Below are 21388 nucleotides of genomic sequence, written 5' to 3'. Positions count from 1 at the left end.
TTCTGTGATTCTGTGATAATTGTGACATTGCAATGCCCCAGGGAAGCAAGAGGCCATTGTGACACTGTGGGGTCTTGTGGAACTAAGAGGACCAAAGTGACACCGTGTATTGCATAGCATCATAGAGCCAAGGGGCCATTGTGACATTTTGAGTCCTCGTGGAACTACGGAGGCCACTGTGACACTGTGGGGCCTTGCTGAACCAAAGGGCCATTGTGCAACTCTGAGGACTCTTGGAAGCAAGAAGCCACTGTGACACTGTGGGGCTAAATGGAATAAGGAAGACCATTGTGACACTGTGTGGCCTTGTTTAACGATGGGGCTATTGTGACACTGCAGGGCCTCATGGAACCAAGGGCCAAGCGTACTAAGTGGAGCCATGTGGAGGCACAGAGAGCACTGGGACACTGCAGGACCTCTCATAAGCTCGGGGCAGTTGTTACATTGTGTGGACTCGTGGAATGAAGAATACAATTTTGGCACCATGGCGCCTTGTGGAACCAAGAGGCCATTTGGGCACTGTGGAACCAAGGAGATCATTGCTGACCTGTGAGACCTCATGGAACCAAGGAGGCATTGTGACACTGCAGGACTTTGGGGAACCAAGGAGCCATCAGAATGCTATGGAGACTCATGGAATCATGCAAACCATTGTGAAACTCTAGGGCCTCATGGAGCTGAGGTGAAACCAACTCAGCTGGGTGAAACCAACTCAGCTGGGTGAAACCAACTCAGTGGATCTGCTGGAAGGTAGGAGGGCTCTGCAGAGGGACCTGGACAGGCTGGATCCAGGGGCCAAGTCCAACAATGTCAGGTTTAACAAGACCAAGTGCCAGGTCCTGCACTTTGGCCACAACAACCCCTGCAGTGCTACAGGCTGGGGACAGAGTGGCTGGACAGTGGCCAGGCAGAAAGGGACCTGGGGGCACTGATGGACAGCAGGCTGGACATGAGCCAGCAGTGTGCCCAGGTGGCCAAGGAGGCCAATGGCAGCTGGCCGGGATCAGGAATGGTGTGGCCAGCAGGAGCAGGGCAGTGATTCTTCCCCTGTACTCGGCACTGGTGAGGCCTCACCTCGAGTGCTGTGTCCAGTTCTGGGCCCCCAGTTTAGGAAGGACATTGAGGGGCTGGAGTGTGTCCAGAGAAGGGCGACAAGGCTGGGGAAGGGTCTGGAACACAAGTGCTGTGAGGAGTGGCTGAGTTTGGAGCTGGGGTTGTTTATCCTGGAGAAGAGGAGGCTCAGGGCAGACAAGGTGCTGTTAGGTCACAGGTTGGACTTGATGACCTCAAAGGTCTTTTCCAACCTCCTTGATTCTGTAATTCTCTGAAAGCACCCTTGAAGCAGCTGCAGGATGAGCCCTGGGCCTCCTCTGCAGAAGGTCCAGCAGCCCATGGCCCTCAGCTTCTCCCCACAGGCCCCAAAGCCCATCCTGTCAGTCCTGCAGAGCCTCTCCAGCTCCTCCTCACTGCCCCACAACAGGGAGCCTCACAGCCACACACAGCAGTCCAGATGTGCCCCCTGGCCTGTGCTGCCACTGGCAAGGGAACAGCACCAGGCACTGCAGGACCCTGCAGACAATTCAAGAAGCACTTGTAGGATGATCCTGCTCACCAAGGGATGTTCCCATGGTGCCAAGTCAGGAACTGAAATGGGGAGTGGGGCCAGAGAGGAAAGGGCAAACAGGGATGGGCTGTTTGCAGGGGAGGGGACAGGGATGGGAAATGGGAAGAAATCTGGAGCAGGAGAGAGGAAAGAAAGCAAAGGTGAAGCAAAGGAAATGCTCAGGACTGTTTGGGGGTGGCTGCCAGGCAGCCCTGGCTCTGAGCAAAAACGTCTGCAGTGGGACAGGAAACTCACAGCTCATGGGAACAAACTTTCTGGCTGACTTCAGAGGTCACAACAAAGCTGAGTGGTTTCCCTCCCATCCCCAGCCCTTGCTGGCCCCCAGGGCTGATGGTGTTTGCTCACTCAGGTTCATCTCCCCACACCAACAGCATGGGGTGCTCACGCCTGCTGTGTGCAATGCAAACAGGGCTCCTGAGCCAGTGCTGCCGTGTCTCTGCCTGGAAGGATCAAGCAGCTCTGGGAGCTGGGGGAGAGGCCAGGGCTGCCAAGGGGGGATGTTGTTGGCAGCTCCATGAGGACGCTCTGGGACGCTGCCCTGGGCTGTCCAGCACAGTGGGAATGGATCAGCCCCTGCTCTGCTGCTCCTTCCCGGCTCCCCCAGGCACCTTGCAGAGCCCCAGCCATGCTGTTTGCCCCCAGCCTGCCCACGGCCACCCTGCAGCTGCTCACGGGGGTTTTCTCTGCTCAGCATTGGCCTGGGCGTGTTCTGGAGAGAGCCTGGGCAAGGAGCCTCGAGCCCCCAGGCCCTGCCCTGAGGCGTCAGCTGTGCCCCAGCAGTGCCCATGGCCTGTCCCTGCTGCAGCCCCGGCACTGCCACCCCCAGCACTGGCAGCGACCCCGAGAGCACTCAGGCCCTACAGCAACACGAGGGGCAGCAGGGCAGCGGGGCAGTGGCACGGGAGCAGCACTGGCAACACCAAGTGCTGCTGCTCCTTGGCACAGCTGCTGTGCCACCCCTGATCTGCCCCAGCTCTGCACACAGACATTGCTGCTGCAGCTCCACAGAAGGGAACAAAAGGGGGATCTCTGGTGAAAACTTGGCTAGGAGATCCTTTAGTTTGTTTAAAGCCACTGAGAGAACAGCCCCTTATTGACACAGACTGTGGCTCAAAGAGACGATGGAGAGAAGAAAAATAATAAATGGCACAAAAAATGACCTTTATTTTTTGTCAGTATTAAAAAAAATAAAACAAAGGAAAAAAACACAAGCAAACCAACAAGAACAATCAAGGATGACTCATATATCAAGTGATTTCCAGAAATTGGCGACAACTTCACTATTTCTGAAATTGTCCAGTCATCAGTCTCCACACTGCAGCCTTGAGCTCCTGGTTCCTCAGGCTGTAGATGAGAGGGTTCAGTACTGGAGGCACCACTGAGTACAGAACCGACACTGCCAGATCCAGGGCTGGGGAGGAGATGGAGGAAGGCTTCAGGTTGGCAAAAGTGGCAGTGCTGAGGAACAGGGAGACCACAGCCAGGTGAGGGAGGCATGTGGAAAAGGCTTTGTGCCGTCCCTGCTCAGAGGGGATCCTCAGCACAGCCCTGAAGATTTGCACATAGGAGAAAACTATGAACACAAAACAACCAAATACCAAACAGGCACTAACGACAATGAGCCCAATTTCCCTGAGGTAGGAATGTGAGCAGGAGAGCTTGAGGATGTGTGGGATTTCACAGAAGAACTGGCCCAGGGCATTGCCATGGCACAGGGGCAGGGAAAATGTATTGGTTGTGTGCAGCAGAGCGTAGAGAAAGCCACAGGCCCAGGCAGCTGCTGCCATGTGGGCACAAGCTCTGCTGCCCAGGAGGGTCCCATAGTGCAGGGGTTTGCAGATGGACACATAGCGGTCATAGCTCATGATGGTGAGGAGGGAAAATTCTGTTCCAATGAAGAAGACAAACAGAAAGAGCTGTGCAGCACATCCTTCATAGGAGATGTCCCTGGTGTCCCAGAGGGAATTGTGCATGGCTTTGGGGACAGTGGTGCAGATGGAGCCCAGGTCAGCCAGGGCCAGGTTGAGCAGGAAGAAGAACATGGGGGTGTGCAGGCGGTGGTTCCAGGCTACGGCGCTGATGATGAGGCTGTTGGCCAGGAGGGCAGCCAGGGAGATGCCCAGGAAGAGGCAGAAGTGCAGGAGCTGCAGCTGCCGTGTGTCTGCGAATGGCAGGAGGAGGAAGTGGCTGATGGAGCTGCTGTTGGACATTTTGATCCTCTGGCCACGGGGACCTGTTCATGGAGGAGAAAGTGACAAGTCAAGAGAGACTTTCCTGAGCAATGGCCAAGCCCTTTCTCCCAGCCCTGCCCCTCCCACTCTGTGCCACCCAATTTCCCTTTTCTCAGAGCTCTTCCTCCAGCCCCATGCCTGGAGCTCTGCTGGGATCTGGCCCTGTTGCTGTGACAAGCAGTGGCTCTGCCCATGGACACTGAGGAGTCAGCTCTGCTCTGCAGCAGTGGGTCATGGGAATGGGGGACAGGGACCAGTCCTGGGTTGGACTTCATCAGACCAAACTGCCCCTAAGGCAGAGGAGCTTGGCAGCATCTCCTGTCCCAGGGCTAAGGAACAGTGACAGCCAAAGGCAATTTGAGAGGATTTCCTGCTGTGCTCAGGGAGAACAGAGAGAACTGTGCAAGGCAAGAGGATTGGCTGTAACTCAGTGAAGGGTGAGGGGAGCTGCTCTGGTGCTCCATCTGTTCCCAGCTGCCCTTTCTGAGATCAAGGACAGTCACTGTGTTCCCCTGAAAATCACCGTGACACAGCTGAGAGCAGAGGGACTCACAGCAGAGCCAAATGGCTCAGCCTTTCACAGAGTCTCAGCCCCACTGCTGGCCAAGGACACTCCTGTCCCCTAGTGTCCCCTGGAAGGCAGCTCACAGCTTGGATGGACACCCCGAGGACACACCAAGGGTCCTGGCCGTGGAACTGCTTGAGGAGAGTCATTTCATTGCCAGCCTGCCAGCCTACCCTGCCCAGAGCTGCCCAGGGCAGAGGGAGCTGGGACACCTCATTGCTGTGCTCACCCTGCACAAGAGGAGCCCCAAGGGCTGTGCCTGACCCTGCAGCTGCAACTGCCATTGCCAGAGAGCCTGTCAGCAATGCCAGGAGCAGCTGAGCAAGGCAAGGAGAGAGACAGCCGAGCCCTGAGGAAAAGCCTTTCCCTGCCCAGCCCTGCACAGCCCCTCGCAGGCAGCAGCAGTGCAGGACAGTCGCCCTCAGGCCCTGGTCAGCAGGGAATGGGCAATGGCAGGAGAGATGCCCTTCATCTCTGGTGCTGCTCTGCCGGCCCAGGAGGGGACTGAGGGCCCCGAGCCCCCGGGCTGAGGGCTGTGCTGGCTGCCAGGGGACACAAGAGCTCTGCTGCTCAGGGCAGCTGGCAGATCCCCTGCCATGGCAAAGAGCCCTCAGGGCTGCAGGAGCTGCTCTGCAGGACAGCCCTGGGCACCACTGGCTGCACCCCCACCTTCCCAGCCTGCAGCCATCCCTGGCAGCAGGAGCTGTCCTGCCCTGTCCCTCTGACGGTGCCCAGGGCAGCCCCGCTCTGCAGCACATCCTCCCCCAAACCAGAAACACCAGCAGAGCCATCCTTACAGTCATATCAGTGCTGCCACGTGTCAGCTTTAGGAGATCCCTGCAACCAGAGACTTACTGTGTCAGAAGTTGTGAAGATTTCTCCATGAATAAGCTCAGAATTGTCCTTCCAGTTGCTTTAAGCCTCTCTCTGCTTCACTCCTCTCAGGTACCTGCAGGCAGCACCCTCAGCCCTGCTGGGCTGGGAGAGAAACTGCTCCTCAGAAGAAATGCCTTTTTGAAGCTCATCTTGGTAGCCAGGAGTTCCCTCTGTGCCAGGAGCCCAGCCCAGCTCAGCAGCACAGCAACAGCACAAGGACTGTAATGAGCCTCTTGGGGCTTTGTTGCTCAGGCCCTGGACATTAGTCCCTGGGAGGGACTTACAGAAACCTCTCACAAATTCAGTTAGAATGAAATGTGAATGTTTCTTGAAGTTTTAATGGGTCCCAGTGAGGGACATGACTGAGAAAGTGTCCCCAGATTCCAGTTAGAGGAAGAAATTGGAGGCAGTGATGACAGGGTGGGACAAACAGAAGCCAATTCTTGGTGCCCTTGGGCACAGCAGCTTCTGAACCACCAAGAGCTGTGAGGAGACACCTTGTCCTGAGGCACTGGGGCCTCCTGGCACAGCCCCAGCAAGGCTGGGCACTGTCACCCCCTTGTCCTGCCCTCAGCATCCCCCCTACCCCCCATATCCCAGTGGCCTCAGGGATCTGCTGGAAGGAGTCCCTGGGGAGCCTTGGTCAGGAATGGCCCTGGGGGCTCCTTCATGCTCCCAGGGACTGCAGGTTTGTCAAAGAACTTTGGGTTTTGCTTTTGCCTTGGAGTCTCTGAGAGCTTTGTGCAATCATGGCCTCCAATTATCTGCTCTAATGAGTCCCTTGAGATTCTCTGTCAGTAACAACACTCAGTGGGGCTCATTAATGCTTCAAGGTACTCAGGGTTTATTAAAGTCCTTCTTTTTGACACTGAGTCTCTGAGAGGTTTGTGCAATCTGGCCTCCAATTATCTGCTTTAATTAATCCCTTGAGAGCCCTTGTTAGTAATGACACTCAGTAGAGCTCATTATTGCTTCCAGATACTCAAGGATTTTTAAGGTACTTTGGATTTTTCTTTCTACACTGAGTCTCTTGGAGGTTTTTGTGCAATCATGGCCTCCAGTTCTCTCCTCCAAGGAGTCCAGGAGGATCCTGTGTTGGTTATGGACCTCAGTGGGAACCATTAATGCTTGGAGACACTTTGGGTTTTTCTTCTGACTGTGACTCCTGGAAAGGTTTGTGCAATCTCCTCTCAGGTTTGCCCTGAGGTTCAAGGGCTCAGCACCAAATGCACCACAGGGCTCATTAGGATCAAGCAAGTTCTGACAAACCATGGCTCTGCCTTGATTTCCCTCTGGTCTGGTGCAGTTCATTAGGAAGGTTTCCTATCATAGATATGGAGAAATACTTTTTTGAAGCAATCTAAAACTTCTAAATTTCTGAGTTTCCCCACTGAAAACAGACACTCTCCTCAAGTGTGTGCCAAGCCCAAGGTGCCACCAAGGGGGTTCCCCTTCCCCAAGCCAGGCAGAACTCTGCAAGGAATGTTTTGGACACACAGGAAGTTCTACAATAAACACAAATCAAGAGTTGGCTGAAGGCAGAACTAGACCAACTGCTGAAGGACAGAGAAGCTTTGAACTCCTTGCAGCTCAAAGCACCAAGGGGCTGTTGGGAGGTGTGTGAGTGAGCCAAGAGTGAGGGAAGGGAAATGCAGAGAGCCCTGGAAGTGCTGCTGTGCAGCCAGGCTGCTGGGAAGGGCACTGCAGCCCTGCCCTGGGCCAGGCTGAGGGTGGATTCTCATCCCAACCTGCACTGGGCATTGCAAGGGGCTGTTGCCATGGTCACTTCACTGACCCCACGGCAGCAGCCCATTGCTCAGGGCTGGTGTCACTGCCCAGAGGCACAGGGGATCCATGGCTGGGGTTTGTGCCATGGCCACCTGCCCTGTGCCGCGCTGGCTGGGCAGGCGCCGCGGAACCAGCAGCAAAGCCCAGTGCCAGGGCCAAAGGCCAGGTCAGCCTGACAGAAAGGGTCAGTGCTGGGGACTGTTTCCATGGCAACCAGCACTGGGATGTGACACCTGGGTCACCTGTCATGGCAGTTGCCATGGAAACCCCTTGGAGGGACTGATGGCAGGGACACTTGCACTGAGACACTGCTGGGCTCGGGTGCCATGGCAACCACCATAGGGCGTCATTGGTACAGAGGTTGCCATGGCAACCACCATAGGGCATCACTGGTACAGAGGTTGCCATGGCAACCACCATAGGGCATCATTGGTACAGAGGTTGCCATGGCAACCACCATAGGGCATCATTGGTACAGAGGTTGCCATGGCAACCACCATAGGGCATCATTGGTACAGAGGTTGCCATGGCAACCAGCACAAAGCCCTGTTCTACTCTCCAATGCCAGGACAACCTGCAGGAGACACTTTGCTGAGGTTGGGTTCATGGGACCTGTTGTGATGGGGATTGTCACTGTCACCTGCACTCAGGGCCGGGCTGGGCTGTGTTGCCATGGACATGAGCACTGAGCCCTGTGCCACAGCTGGCTGCCATGGCAACCATCCCAATGTCCCCTGGCCAGGGTCAAGGCATGGAAAGGAATCCCTGGAGCTGTGGTGATGCTGGATGGCCATGGGGTGCTGCTTTGGGTGGGGCAGAGGGAATTTCCTTCCCAGGGCTCTCTCTGGGGCTGTTTGGGGCTGTGCTGAGCACAGGGTTGATCACAGAGATGGTTTTGTTCTTGCTGAGCTTGCACAGAGCCAAGGCCTTTCCTGCCCCTTGTCCAGCCATGCTGGGGAGGGGCTGGGGGTCCATGGGGGTTGGGAGGAGACACAGGCAGGACAGGTGACCCCAGCTGACCCCAGGGATATCCCAGACCATAGGACATCACACTCAGTGTATAAAGTGGGAGAACAAGGAGGAAAGGGGAGCATTTGGAGTGATGGTTTTTGTCTTCCCAGGTAACACTGAGGCAGGAAGGGCCCTGTTTTGATGGTGGGCAAGGTCAGGACCAAAGACACAGACACCAACTGAAGGAATTGTGTAATTTATATAAATGCAAAACTGCAGAGAATGACAAAAGGATAAGTTCAGCAATGTACAAAATCATTTGCAAAGAATCACAACAGGATAAGCTCAGCAATGCACACAATCATCAAAGATTGCCTGCAGTGATGAAGAAAGATCCATCACCAGTCACCCTCAGACTTTACCATCACCCAGATCCCCTCATCAGCTGGGGAAGCTGTCACAGCCAAGGACTGCAGAGCCACTCCCAACAACTGGCAATTCCTGCAGGTGCATCCACCCACAGGTGAGGCTTCCAGCCTGGCTGGGAGAGGGCCCAGCTGTGACAGTGCTGAATAAACACACTAACAGCACTGCTAGTGCAGGAACATCTGGTTTCATCCTCCTCTTGGCTTCTCCCAAAGCCTGGCCAGGGCTCAAGGAGGAACCAAGGGAGTTGACTTTGATCTACACCCCCAAACCAGCCTTGTCTGGTTTCTAAATATAGAAAGGTAAATATAGGTTTCACCAATTAACAGATACATAGATTGTATTGCTAATAATACTTTGTTGATGAGCAGATACAAATATAACAGTTGGACGATCTATCTAGGTGTAACCTTTGGCTCAGGGCCTGTTGTTAAGGCTTTAGTACTTCAATTGGTCCTTTGACCCACAGACGAGTTACAATCTTCATAACAATTCTGTTGATAATAAAACCTTCATAACAACTCTTTCAACAATAGAACATTAAATTTACTTATTAGGCATAAAGGCATCACCTCTTGTCCTTCAAGTAAGTGCTCTTCAAGTTCATTACTCAGAGCTGGTATTTGCATTCCTTCTAAAACATGCCTGATTAGTTGCTATTCTCTATGTTATCAAATCTCCCTTTTTTCTTGAGGCTATGTTTCTTTTTACACAAGTCTAAAGTCTCCATTTTGCAGCACAAAGTGTTACAACAACTCTAACATGCAATCATAACACACCAAGTGCACACACTGCAATGATTACAGTGACTGCCATGAATGCATTTTGCAGCAGCCTCCAATTTGGCAGACATGAAACCAATCCCACCAAGAACAATTTTCTTCTTTCTGCCATTCTTCCACTGCTCTTTCTATTGAGGTCATTCCTGACTGTTGGACTTCAAAGCCATCAGTGATACAAGTGCAACACTCCTGTCCTAAAATAGCACAGGTTCCTCCTTGGCCAGCAAGCAGATAATCCAAGGCCATGTGGTTCTGTAGAGCTAACATTCATGTGTGTTGGAGCTCTCAGGATGTGCTATTCGATATTTCAATAACAATTTTTGCTACTTCTTCTAAATGGTGGCCCTGAGGCTGGGAGTGGTGTAACACTGACACTGACCAGCTCCAGCACCACAAGTTCTGTTGTCATTTTCAGTAATGCTAAATCATAGAAATCCTTTCACATTTTGGCCTCTAACTGTGACAGAGTTCAGTTTCTCCTGAAGGAAAATCTTGTTGAATCCTGTAAAACTGATCATTGTATTCTTTTGTTCCAAGCACAGTTTTCTTTAACTGTCCCTTCACTGACTCCATTACAAGTCAGAGCCCATTGACAGAGTTCTGCCACCCCACAGGATGGGCCCTGCAAGGGAATCCCATTCCTCCCAACATTGGCTGAGAACATATCCTGCAATTAGTTACATTGAGTATTTTGGGTACTTTGACCTTTACATTTTCATACAAATTTCCATGACTAATCCCTTGGTGAAACTCCAGAGGTGTTTCTGGCAAACAAAGATTCTGGTTGACTATCAAGATACAACTTACAGACAAAAGTAGTACTTTAGTGACAAGGTTATTCAACCTTTTTTCTCAATCTCTATTGGGTTAGGAACAATAATTCCATTGTCCATGGAGCTGGTGCCTTTTTAATTCCACAATAATGCCCCAAGGTCCTTTGCTGTTCAGCTTCACCACAGTGTCTGTGGGTAACAAGGCTTGGTGGGTCCTTTCCCCTTTGGCTGGAGAGCTGCCAGGTCCCAGTCCTTGAGGTGCTCCAGGCTCCTGGCTGAATTCGTGTGGAAGTCACTCATTGTCACATCAGTCCTCACATGGAGCCCTGTGGATCAGAGCATTTTCCAAAGGGAACGTTGGGGCAAACAGGGAGATTTGGTCTGGCAGGATCTGTAAAACAACATCCTATAACATCTACTTGTTCTCCCATAGAACACTTGGCTGCAGGGACAGATTCCCATCGTTCCTGCCCAGGTTTCAGGATTAAAAGTGATGTCTTTCCCCAGAGCTGTTCCTTCAGCTGGCTCAGGAGGGCCATTTGGCCTCTGGACTCACACTGTGGCTCCATTATTAGGACTGCTGGATCCAAACCCTTTACCTCCACAAACAGTGGTGATTTGAGGTGAATCTCCTTTTTTCACAACTGTTTTTAAAACTGCAATATCAATAATTGTCCTCCGTTGTCACAGGGTTGCATAATCAAATCTTGCTCACTATTGTTTAACAGAATTCAATTTCTCCTTGATAATCTGCATCAATTCCTCCTCCCATGACATGAACACTTTGCAAGGCCAAGCTTCAGTGAGCAGTTATCAAACCAAAGTGCTCTGGAGGAATCTGAATTCCTATTCTGGTATTGATAACTCTCATTTGCTTCTGATTTATCCTAATTAATTCTAATGCATAAAGGTCCAGCCCTGCAGCTTCTGGGGTGGACCTGAAAAGGATTCTTCATCCAGACAAGTTCTCATCCCCTAATTTTTCATCTGCTCTTTTAACAACCCCTCCATCCATTCCACCAATCCTGCAGCTTGTGCATAGTGTGGTATATGAAAAACCCAGCAGCCTTAATCACTTCATTTCTCACAGGATCAGACAAAGCATTCCACACCAGAGTATTAGCAAACCATATAAAAATAGCCAATTTCATCCCATCCTTCTTTATTCATTATACACAATCTCACCAAGTTTCCCACTCATGTTTGGGTCCTGGCCAAACATTTTCTGTAGGGTATTTAGTGTTACATCCCTGAGCAGCCAAAGGTAACAAATTAGTATTGTCAGCATTATTTCACATAATTATTTGGCTTATATATATACACACATGTATATTTTAATGATATTTCTATGTACAATTATTATTTTATATATATATCAATATATTGATTATATAATTATATTATTTCACTTGCACAAAGAAATCTGAGCTCAAGATTAAAAACTCCTCTCGCTTCATGTGGGCGTGTTCCAAAAACAATTGTTCCTTCTGTTGGTGCTTTTTCCCATATACTGTTAACAAAATTAATTCTCTTCTTCCTAAACCCACAAGTTCTTTTCCTTTTTCCATATGCAATTTTGGATGCATTTTAATACATCCAGTGGTTCGGCTTCTTTTAGCCAACTTCCCCATTGCTCACACAGTGCTCTGATCTCAGCCCCCTGCAGAGCCAGTGAACTATAGGGAAGGTCTTCCCAACCAGGAATTTTGGATAGGACTGATTCCTTAAATTTACATTTAAAAAGTGAAATTTTGCTGTGATCTGGCCAAACTACACCAATTTTGTTTTCCCACTGGGCAGGGTCAGCACCAAAGACACAGACACCAACTGAAGGAATCAATGTGATTTACTGAAGGAATCAGTGTAATACACTGAAGGAATCAGTGCAATTTGCTATAGTTCAAAGCAGCAAAGAATCACAACAGAAGCTCAGCAATGCACCCAATCAGCACTACCAAAGACTGCCTGTAGTGATGAAGAAAGATCCATCACCAGTTACTCTCAGACTGTACCATCACCCAGATCCCCTCATCAGCTGGGGAAGCTGTCACAGCCAAGGACTGCAGAGCCACTGCCAACAACTGGCAATTCCTGCAGGTGCATCCACCCACAGGTGAGGCTTCCAGCCTGGCTGGGAGAGGGCCCAGCTGTGACAGTGCTGAATAAACACACTGACAGCACTGCTAGTGCAGGAACATCTGGTTTCATCCTCCTCTTGGCTTCTCCCAAAGCCTGGCCAGGGCTCAAGGAGGAACTAAGGGAGTTGACTTTGACCATACTCTCCAAACCGGGCCAGATGTTGGATTTCATGGCTTTGTCCAGCTTACAACTAGAGAAAGGCAAATACATGTTTCACTAATGAGTGAATACATCTATCACAATGCTAATGATCATGCATATTTCGTTAATGAGCAGATACAAAGATAATATTTGGTTAGAAGGTTCATCAAGAGGTCACCTTTGGCTCAGGGCCTGTTGTTCAGGCCTCAGTCAGGCGTCTTGGTCAGGCCTTGGCACTTCAGGAATGTGGTTTAGTGCTGGGCTGACAGTGCTGGGTGAACAGCTGGAGTTGATGAGATCAGAGATCTTTTCCAACAGAAAGGATTCTGTAATTCCAGGATTCTATCTGCTGCATTCAGCTAGGTCCACATTGGTAACATCACTTTGCTCAAAAAGTCCCCTCCTGGTCAGCTCTTGAGGCCTAAGGCTTCAGCTCCTTTAGCTCCTGGTGCTAAGTTGCTCATGCTGAACAAGATAACTCAGAGAGAAGAGCAGAGTTCATCCAGTTCATTTTGGGACACTGAGAGGGGAGGATGTGAAAACAGGAGCATTGTTTGGTGTCACCTCCTCTCTGCCCTTCACACCTTTCAGTGCTCTGAAACAGCCAAGAGCTTTCTTCAGGAGTGCAAGGAAGCAGCTGTTCCTTCTGCCAGGTCTGGCTCTCTCCAGTCTCTGCACTTGACTGCTTTTGTCCCTCTTGCTGTGCCCTCTGTTCCCCCTCTGCTCGCTGGCTGCTGCCCAGGGCTGTGGAACTGGCCCAGATCAAGTGCTCGAGAGCCTCATTTCTCTGCCCTTGGAGCTGCCTGGGCACAGCAGCCTTTTCCATCTGCAAGCTCCATATGGACAGGGAGTGCCCAGCTCCGTTCCTTGCACAACCTCCAGGAGCCCAGGGCTGCCATCTCAAGTCCCTGCTGGCACTGAGGGCTCCCAGGTGCCTCAGGCTGCTGTGACACCACTGCAAACAGGAGGGAGGAGTGGCAGGGGCTGTGCTCAAAGTCAGGTCCATTTGCTGCTGCTGCTGCTGTGGGGTCATTTGTCCAGCCCTGCCCAGACTCAGGGATCAGCTCCAGGCCCTGCTGCTGCTCCCTCGGGATCAGCCACAATCTGGTTGTTGCTCTCAGTGCCAGCAGAAGCAGTGGCTGAAGCAGCAGGTGCTGACAGTGCCCCAAGCCCCGGGGCCAGAGGGGTCCCTTGGCTGTGGGGCTGGGAGGGAGCTGCCCCTTGTTCTCACTGTGCCTCACGCAAAGCTGGGCCCCTCACAAGTGGGGAGCACAGCAAACAGGGAGCCTGCCAGTCTCTTCCAGCCATGTCTGCTCAGAGTTTGGCCCTTGGAGCTTCAGGTGGACAAAGGCAGCTGCTTTTGGTCCCTCTGGGTGTCCCTGTGTTCAGCAGTGCTGCTCCATCAGTCTGTGCACAGCAACGGGGAAAAGCCTCAGCCCTGCAGGGGACAGGAGCTGCCAGGCTCTGCAGGAAGGGAGCTGCTCCACATGGGAATGAGGAGGAAAGGACATTCCTCTTTCAGGACATGTTTTCTGATTTAGAAAAGAAAAATAAAAAAAAAAGAAAGAGAAAAAGAAATCAGAAAAAAATCAAAATATTAAAAGGAACTCCAAATGCGTAGTGAAAAATTTTCTGTAAACTTCAATTAAGAGGTAACTGATCTTTTGAGTATGAGAACTCAGTTATTTACTTGGAAAATGTTCTGATGGCATGGATCCATCTTACTCAGCAGCCTGTTTTTAAATATTTTGGGGTTTGTTTCCAACGTTGTTATTTTCAATTGTGAAGTATTAGGAAATTGATTGTGCCCTGAGAGCTCTGAGCAGGACTGGGAACCTAAACTCTGTCAAATCACAACTCTTTAGAAGATGCCCGTCCTTCTCACCCTGTGAATGAGCTGTACATTCCCTCTGAAACTGTCAGTGGATCCTTAAAGACAGCAAGTCCCACTTACAGCTTTTTGCTCTGGTTTGGAGATGGAGAAGGGCAATTCTTCATCCATCAACTCCAGACTGCACTGCCTTAGGAACAAGGCCCACTTGCCAGGTTTGGCTCACTCGTGGTACTCCTAGAGGAGGAAGAAAGTGCAATTGCACAGTTCCAGCCCAACAGGAATGAAGAGTGGAACAGACAAAACATCCTGTGGACATAGAGGCGTTCAGCTGGGACTGTGGAGTGTTTGGGTTCTTGCCAATTGGATGTGTCTCCCTCACTGCAATCTCTGGGCCTGCAGGAGAGTCTCACTCACCTGCACAAGCAGAAAGCTCAGTCGCTGTGCTCAGAACAGGCTCGTCTGATGCAGAGCTATCAGAGCAATGGGAGGGCAGAGCAGGCCCAGCCGTGCCCAGGGCTGAGCCCCAGCAGAGCCCTGGCAGAGCCCAGAGCAGCCTCAGCATCCGCAGAGCCCTGCTGGAAGGAGAGAAACCAGAAATCACCCATCAGCTGAAGGCTCCTGTCCCCTTGTCCCAACTGCCCACAGTGCCCAGGCCATGCTGGCTGAGCTCAGAGCTGTGCCCAAACCTCCCCATCACTGCTGCCTCTGGGAGCAGAGCAGGAGGGCAGGACATGTGCCCAGCCTCCAGCCAGCCATGGCAGATCCTCCTCCTCAGCAGCTGCCCAGAGCCAAAGAGCAGCTTGGCAGCCAACTGAAGAATTCCTTGCATCCACCCCAGCAAAGGGGGAACCTCTGGTGCCCAGCCAGGCTGAGCAATGCCCAGATCTGGGAGCATCCCCTGGCTGTGCACTCACCTGCACACTGGGTGTGGAGTGTGTCTTTGCAGAAGGTGCCAGAATCAAAGTCAATCTTCTTCAGCTGCAGATGGCTGGGTCGTGGAAGAGGTGCTCATCCTTGAGGGTGTCCCTGGTGTCTCCAGCAGCAGCCCCACCTGGTCCAGCTTCTCCAGGGGCTCCTGCTCCTTCCCTGGGGGCAGAGAAGGCTGTCAGGGTTCTGCCCAGGGCCCCAGCCATCAATGAACAAGGACAAGCAAAACCAGCTTGGATGGTGGCCACCAGTGCTTGCCAGAGCAGCTCAGCTCCAGCACAAGAGCTGTGTGTTCCCATCTGATGATCCCTGCTCTGGGCTACAGGCAGCACAAAACAGTTTGGTTTTCTTTGCTTCTTGTTGCCAAGAGATGTGTGCAGCTGTTACTTACCAGGTCCAAACGGTGCCTGTGGATCTCTCCCATCTTCTAGGGCAGAGCCCTGCAGCCAAGGCTCATGGAAGAGATCTTCCAGTGACGGCCTGTCCAATGAGTGCATGGATAAACACCCCTTGATAAGATCTTTGCACTCTGGGGAGAGAAACCAGAAACTGCCAGTCACTTGGAGAAGGATGCTGTTCACTTTTCCCCCCTGTTCCCATGCCCTGCCTATGCTGGATGTGCTCAGAGCTGTGTCCAAACTTTCCAGTCAATTCCCTGTTTTGGAGGAGAGCAGGAGAGCAGGACATGTGCCACCTCCTCAGTAGCTGCCAGAGCAGGATGCTCATGAGCCTGCTGCTGTCTCCCAACACTGATATTCCCCCTGTGCCACAGAGATGAGGATTTACCTTGAGAAAGGTGTTGTGGGAACAAGAGCTCGCCCCAGATGATCTCCCAGCCCTTCTTGAATGGGTGCTTCCCACAGACCATCTGGTACAGCAGGATACCCAGGGACCAGATCATTGCTGCCTCGCCATGGTAACATCTGAGCTGGGTCCATTCTGGTGGGCTGTAGGACAGGGTTCCTATGGAATACAGATGGAGTTCATCAGGGGATGCTGCTGCTCCCAGAGCCTCACCCCACCATCCCTGGGCATGCAGGGGCTGCACCAGTGGCACATGGGGTGATCTGCTGCCCTCTTGCCAGCACCTGTGACTTGTGTACAAACTTGGGGTTCTAGAAGAAGCCACTGGTGCTGGAAGAGGGCAGCAGAAGCCTGGGAAGGCCCAACCATGACATGCTAAGGGAAAACCCACACAGTGGTGGGGAAAAACCACTCTCCTTCCTGCCTGCATTGCCCCCAAAAACCAATTAAAAGCTAAGGCAAACAAGGGGAGCAGAGCAGTCCAAGCCCTTCCTCACCTGCACACCAAACCAGCCAGGGCACAGGGTCTGACCCCCTCTCTGCTACCCCCATGGGTGTTTTTGTCAGGCTGGCTGCCCCAGCCCTAGCCCCAGCCCAGGGCAGAGTGGGTGCTGAAGGCTGTCAGCAGGGCCAGGAGCTGGTCCCCCCACCCAAAAGCAACTTGGCTGAAGAAGCAATCCCATGACCTGCAGCAAATGGGGGAATCCCTGGTGCTACACCCAGGCTGGGCCATGAGGTGCCCAGGAGCATCCCCTGGGAGGGCTCACCTGCAAATTTGGTGTAGACTGTGTCCTGGAGGAAGGTGCCACAGCCAAAGTCGATCAGTTTGACCTGTCCGGTGCACAGGTCCAGGAGGATGTTGCCAGGTTTGATGTCTCTGTGCAGCACCCCGCAGCTGGTGCAGTGCCGCACGGCCTGCAGCACCTGGCAGAACAGCCCCCGAGCCTCCTCCTCCGGCAGGAACCCCCGAGCCAGGATGAAATCACACAGGTCCTGGCACTGCTCCGGACGCTCCAGCACCATCAAGAAGCTGATGGGGAGCTCGAACCATTCCAGGAGCTGAATGACACCATGGAAGCCAGTGGACACCTTGTCCAGCAGCACGATCTCCAGGGGCGCACGGGTGCCATCGGGCTGAGGGAGGACCAAGCTGCTGTCAGTGGGGCTGAGGCTGTGCCAGGGCTCTGGGATCCCTCACCCAGCCCGGGATGCTCGGCGCCCCCCGCTCACCCCTCGCCCGCTCTCCCTCCGGGGCTCCCGGCGGCTCCCACCCTGCCGGGCCCTGGCTCCTCGCCGCCCGGCTCGCCCGGCTTCTGCCGCTGGCCCCAATGGCTCACTCACCAGCTCGCCCCAATGCCGGATGCGATCCTTCTGCACGCACTTGATGGCCACCTGAGAGCAAGGGGCAGCAGCGGGCTGAGCTCGCCGCCCGCCCCGCCGCGCCCCGTCCTTCTCCTCCTCCTCCTCCTTCTCCTCCTCCTCCGCCCGCCGCCAGCCCCGCCACTCACCGGGGCACCGTCCGCCAGCCGCGTCGCCGAGAAGACGCTGCCGAAGCCTCCTGTGCCCAGCAGCGAACCCAGGCGGTAGCGATCCTGCAGGGCCTCCTGCGCCTTCCCTGCGGGCGACACGCGGCCGTCAGCGCTCGGCCCGGGGCCAGACACGGCCCCCGACCGCCCCCCGAGCGCCCCGGGCTGGGCATTCCCACCCGCCCCGGGCACCGGCGGCTCGGGGCCGGCGGCCGCGCTGCCCAGCGGCGGAGCTCGGCCCGGGGAAGCCGCAGCGGAGGCGGCGGGAGCGGCCGAGCCGCGTGTGTCCTCCGCGGGCCCCGGGAGGAGCTGGTAACGGGGTCGGGCTCGGGGCTGGACCCTGCGTCGGGGCTGGGGCCGGGCTCGGGACAGGCGGAGCCAAAGGGTGACGATGCCGCCCCAGCCCCAGCCACTGATGCCCGCCCAGCAGCGCCACTGCCACGATGGCGAGAAGCGGGCGAAGGCGAGAGCGCGGCGGGACGCCCAGGGGCGGGGAGGGGGCAGCCCCGCCCGGGGCCGGGGGCGGGTTTGGGGCATGGCCCGGGCTGGCAGGGGAGAGGGAGAGAGAGAAAGGAAGGGGACACCGGGAGATGAGGGTAGGACCGGGAAAGGGAGACGGGGAGAGGATGCGGGACAGCGGGAGAGGGAGAGGAGAAGCAGGAGAAAGAGTCGGAGAGTCTTTAGAATCGCTGCGTTCGCTGTTGCTGCTGCCGCTGCCGCCGCTGCCGCTGCAACTGAAGCTCCAGGGCCGTTTGTCCGAGTGGCCGTTTATCCGAGTGGCTGTTAGTCCGAGTGGCCGTTTGTCCGTTCCCCGCTCGCCCCCGCGCGCCCCACGGCCGAGCCCCGCGTGCCCCAAGGGCATCACCTGAGTCTGTCCAAACACGGGAACTTTGCCCTGTTCAGCCCAGGTCCAGAGTCTTGACACAATGGCACAGAAATCCCCTCGGTTGCTGCTGTGCATTGTCCCTGCTGAGGGTCAAACACTAGCGGAGCACATTCCCTGTCTGTAGAATTCAGACCCGACCCAAGCACTGCACTTATGTCTCCAGCATAGCTCTCCAGGCAAAACAGGAAAAGGCAAACTGGATGCAGCTTATGGTGTTTTAGAATGTATAAAACTCACTAAATCATAGGTCTTCGAGGTGAGATCCATTTGGAATTACTGGGATGGACAAGTAGTGCAACATGGAAAAGGGGAGCACAGAAATAAATAGAGGAAAACACCTTAAATTGTTTCTTTCCATTTTCATTTCATTTCTTGAAAGCTGTTTCAGTTTTCCCAGAATCTTCTCCTCAGGGCTGTTTGCTCTCTTCAAGAACCTTTTGTGGAGAACAAGGTTGAGCTCCTGTCACAAGATGTGCCACCAATTGCAGCTTCTCTTGGCTTTCCGCACTGTGTGTGCAGCATGACTTTTGCAGCAAAGCAGGACAAATGTTTAGAGAACTTTACAATTTGTCCTTTCTTTTGCTTGTGGGCTGGAGAGTTGTGCCTTTGGTAAAAGATTTTCATTGTTACTGTTCTAACCTAAGAAAACATGAAGTGATCCCAGGAATTGTTAGGGAATGCAACCCTGACTGAATTCAGAGGAAGAATCTCCAGAGCCTGCAGCCAGAATGGAGGATTGTGTGAGAATCATTCCAACATCTCCATGGACATCTTGAAAGTGATCTGGAACATGAAAATGGGCTGACAGGGGTAGTTTGTTTCTGTGTTCAGTTGAGATGATTCTACATCTCTTGTGCTGGTATAAATCAAGAGCACAAGCAGTTCATGATAAGCACCAGAACAAGCTGGACCTCTCAGAGCAGACAAATGACTGAAAACCTGAAAAGGAGAAATGTAGGGAATGCCTTGGTGAACTTTGTCTGTAAGAAGGGTAATTTTTTCTAATACTTTCTAATCCATTCCCTCTGCTTTTGTCCTTCTTAACAAGACCACTGGCATCCCAGATTGCTCATGAAATGAGACCCCTGAGCTTCTGGAACAGGAAGGTGCCCTGCTCCTCTGCAGGGACACTCAGGGTGAAACAGGAGCAGGGAGCTGGAGCTCTCTCTTGGGAAGCCTCCTCCCAGCTGGAATTTGTGCAGTGCTGGGAGAGGAGCAGGGGGAGCACGATGGGTGCTGTGTGGAAGGAGCAGGAGGTTTGTGCCGCAGGACATTCCGTCTGTGCCGCTGCCCCACGATCGGCGGCCGTGCCCAGGGCTCTGGGCCTGGCCCCACATGCTCTGAGCTCTCTGACACTGCGGGAGCTCCCCGGGCTGGGCTCAGGTTCCTCTGGGACTCTGCAGCAGGCTGGGCTCCAACTGGGATCAGCAGCACCTGGAAATACCTCTGGGCATCTCCCATTTCTGCTGCTTGGAAGAAGCAATGAAGTGAGTAAAAAAGTTCTGGTTTTTCTTTCTCCTGGTGGATTTTTTTTCATTTTATTTGACACTGCAGAGGCAGTTTCTGTGATGGCCTCTGTAAGCTGGTTCTATTTAAACAGCACCAGCAACAGCACTGTGTTTGAGCACTGCAAATGTGGCCTATTTGGCATTATTGTCCTCGACTTAGTGCTCAGGCCTTGTGAGCATTTCAAGATGTGCTAATCATGATGCCTGCAAATAAAGACTGAGTTCACTGTCATGAAAGCACCATGGGTAGCACTGATCAAAAGAGGCAACTGCAGATTTAATGATAAAATTCAAGTGGCAACCAGATGAGGGGAAACAGCAGCCTTGACCTCCAATTGATAAGGCAAACACACCAACAGCCTCCTGCTGTCACCTCAGGGTGAGTAAAGCAGTGCTGAAAACAGTGCTGGAACCTGATCCTTTCTTGCTCTGAAGGTTGGTTCAGGGCAGCACAGCCGGGCCTGAGCAATCAGGGCTGTTTGTGGGTGATTGTTGCTCTACTCCAGAATTGCCCTGGACAAACCCCTGGGGAAGGCAAGGCAGGAGCAGCTGGGAAGGGCTGGCAATGCTGCTGCTGCTCCTGCTGGGAGCCCCGGCTGGGCCAGGCTGGCGCCCACTGCGCTGTGCTGCTGCTGCTGCCAGAGCCGGGCAGGACTCGGGGACAGGGAATGGACACGGGGGGACAGCAAAGGCCTGGGGCTGCAGTGATGTTCGTGCTTGGGCCAGAGCCAGCACAGAGCTTCGGGCAGCCATTAACCCAGAGGGGAACGCTGGGAAAGGCTCCATTTCAGCCTTTCTTGTTGCTGTGAAGTGACTGAAGTGAAAGGACAACAAGCAGGGCCTGATCCCTTCTGCTTTGGGAGGAGCCCTGAGCCTGGGGCTGAGAGGGGCTGAGAGGGGCTTTGAAGGGGCCATGAGTGGCTGTGAGAGACCATGAGGTGCTGTTAGTTGCCTCAGCCCTGGCAGGAGGTGTCCCACCATGTCCCCAGGGCAGGGCAGCTGTGAGAGGCCACGATCACAGACGTGGCAGCAGAGCAGGCTTGGGGCACCTCTGAGATTGTATGTAACCCTTCCCCAGCTCCAAATCACACCAAAATCCCATAACTGGGACTTCCCATCTTTAGAATCCACTGGCTGGAAGGGACTGTACAGCTCAATCCCACCTGGAGAAAGAAGGGATTCTTCCCAGTGAGCTGACATCCAGCTATTATTAATAATGTAAGATTTAAAATATAACACTAATAAGTAATACTAATAAATAATAACAACCATAACAAGAAATAAACCTGCAAATCCCAACACACAGCACCACACCAAAAAGACAAACCTCATTTTTCTTTACTGTCACAAGGCCCATGAAAACAAACCCTGTTAACTTTCCCCACTCATGTCCTCCCCACCAGATAAACAAGGCAGTTTTCACTGTTTAATATAAGTTACAGTTGATGGTGGAGGGAAGAATGGGGAGACACCACCAATTCCCATGTCAAACCCAGCAGGCCAACTCCAAAGAAGAGAGAATAAAACAGGATGGGGGCAGGAGCTGCTCAGATGTTGCTCTAAAGGGCCCCATAACCATCGCCTAGCAAACAGGAGGGGAAAATAAA

The 21388-nt window shown here is 53.2% G+C and overlaps 3 protein-coding genes across 3 annotated transcripts in view; 1 reads left to right on the top strand and 2 right to left on the bottom strand.

The window, feature by feature from the left end:
• Window positions 1-21388, top strand: part of LOC146421908 (olfactory receptor 14A16-like) — a 180161-nt gene that overhangs the window by 83545 nt on the left and 75228 nt on the right. The gene's annotated exons all lie outside the window — the stretch shown is intronic.
• LOC146421913 (olfactory receptor 14J1-like) lies at window positions 2766-3834 on the bottom strand. Its single transcript, XM_085046819.1, has one exon. The coding sequence runs from the start codon at window positions 3832-3834 to the stop codon at window positions 2905-2907; it is 930 nt and encodes a 309-aa protein (XP_084902945.1). The 3' UTR covers window positions 2766-2904.
• Window positions 14241-21388, bottom strand: part of LOC146421912 (serine/threonine-protein kinase pim-1-like) — an 11887-nt gene continuing 4739 nt past the window's right edge. The window contains exons 4-12 of the mRNA XM_085046864.1: window positions 17567-17749; window positions 17370-17471; window positions 17133-17253; window positions 16629-17045; window positions 15844-16020; window positions 15449-15586; window positions 15045-15216; window positions 14545-14705; window positions 14241-14364 (exon numbers count right to left, since the gene is read on the bottom strand). Of these exons, the coding sequence (XP_084902990.1) occupies window positions 15095-15216; window positions 15449-15586; window positions 15844-16020; window positions 16629-17045; window positions 17133-17253; window positions 17370-17471; window positions 17567-17749 (1260 nt within the window). The 3' untranslated portion in view covers window positions 14241-14364; window positions 14545-14705; window positions 15045-15094. The remainder of the gene's footprint in view (window positions 14365-14544; window positions 14706-15044; window positions 15217-15448; window positions 15587-15843; window positions 16021-16628; window positions 17046-17132; window positions 17254-17369; window positions 17472-17566; window positions 17750-21388) is intronic.

Source organism: Lichenostomus cassidix, unplaced genomic scaffold, assembly GCF_008360975.1.
Source record: "Lichenostomus cassidix isolate B80296 unplaced genomic scaffold, HeHo_3.0 HiC_scaffold_46, whole genome shotgun sequence".
Taxonomy (NCBI): domain Eukaryota; kingdom Metazoa; phylum Chordata; class Aves; order Passeriformes; family Meliphagidae; genus Lichenostomus; species Lichenostomus cassidix.
This window is presented reverse-complemented; position numbering and strand designations above follow the sequence as displayed.

Excerpts from the sequence above, each read along its gene's own strand:
- LOC146421913 (XM_085046819.1), bottom strand. The coding sequence starts at position 3,834 with ATGTCCAACAGCAGCTCCATCAGCCACTTCCTCCTCCTGCCATTCGCA.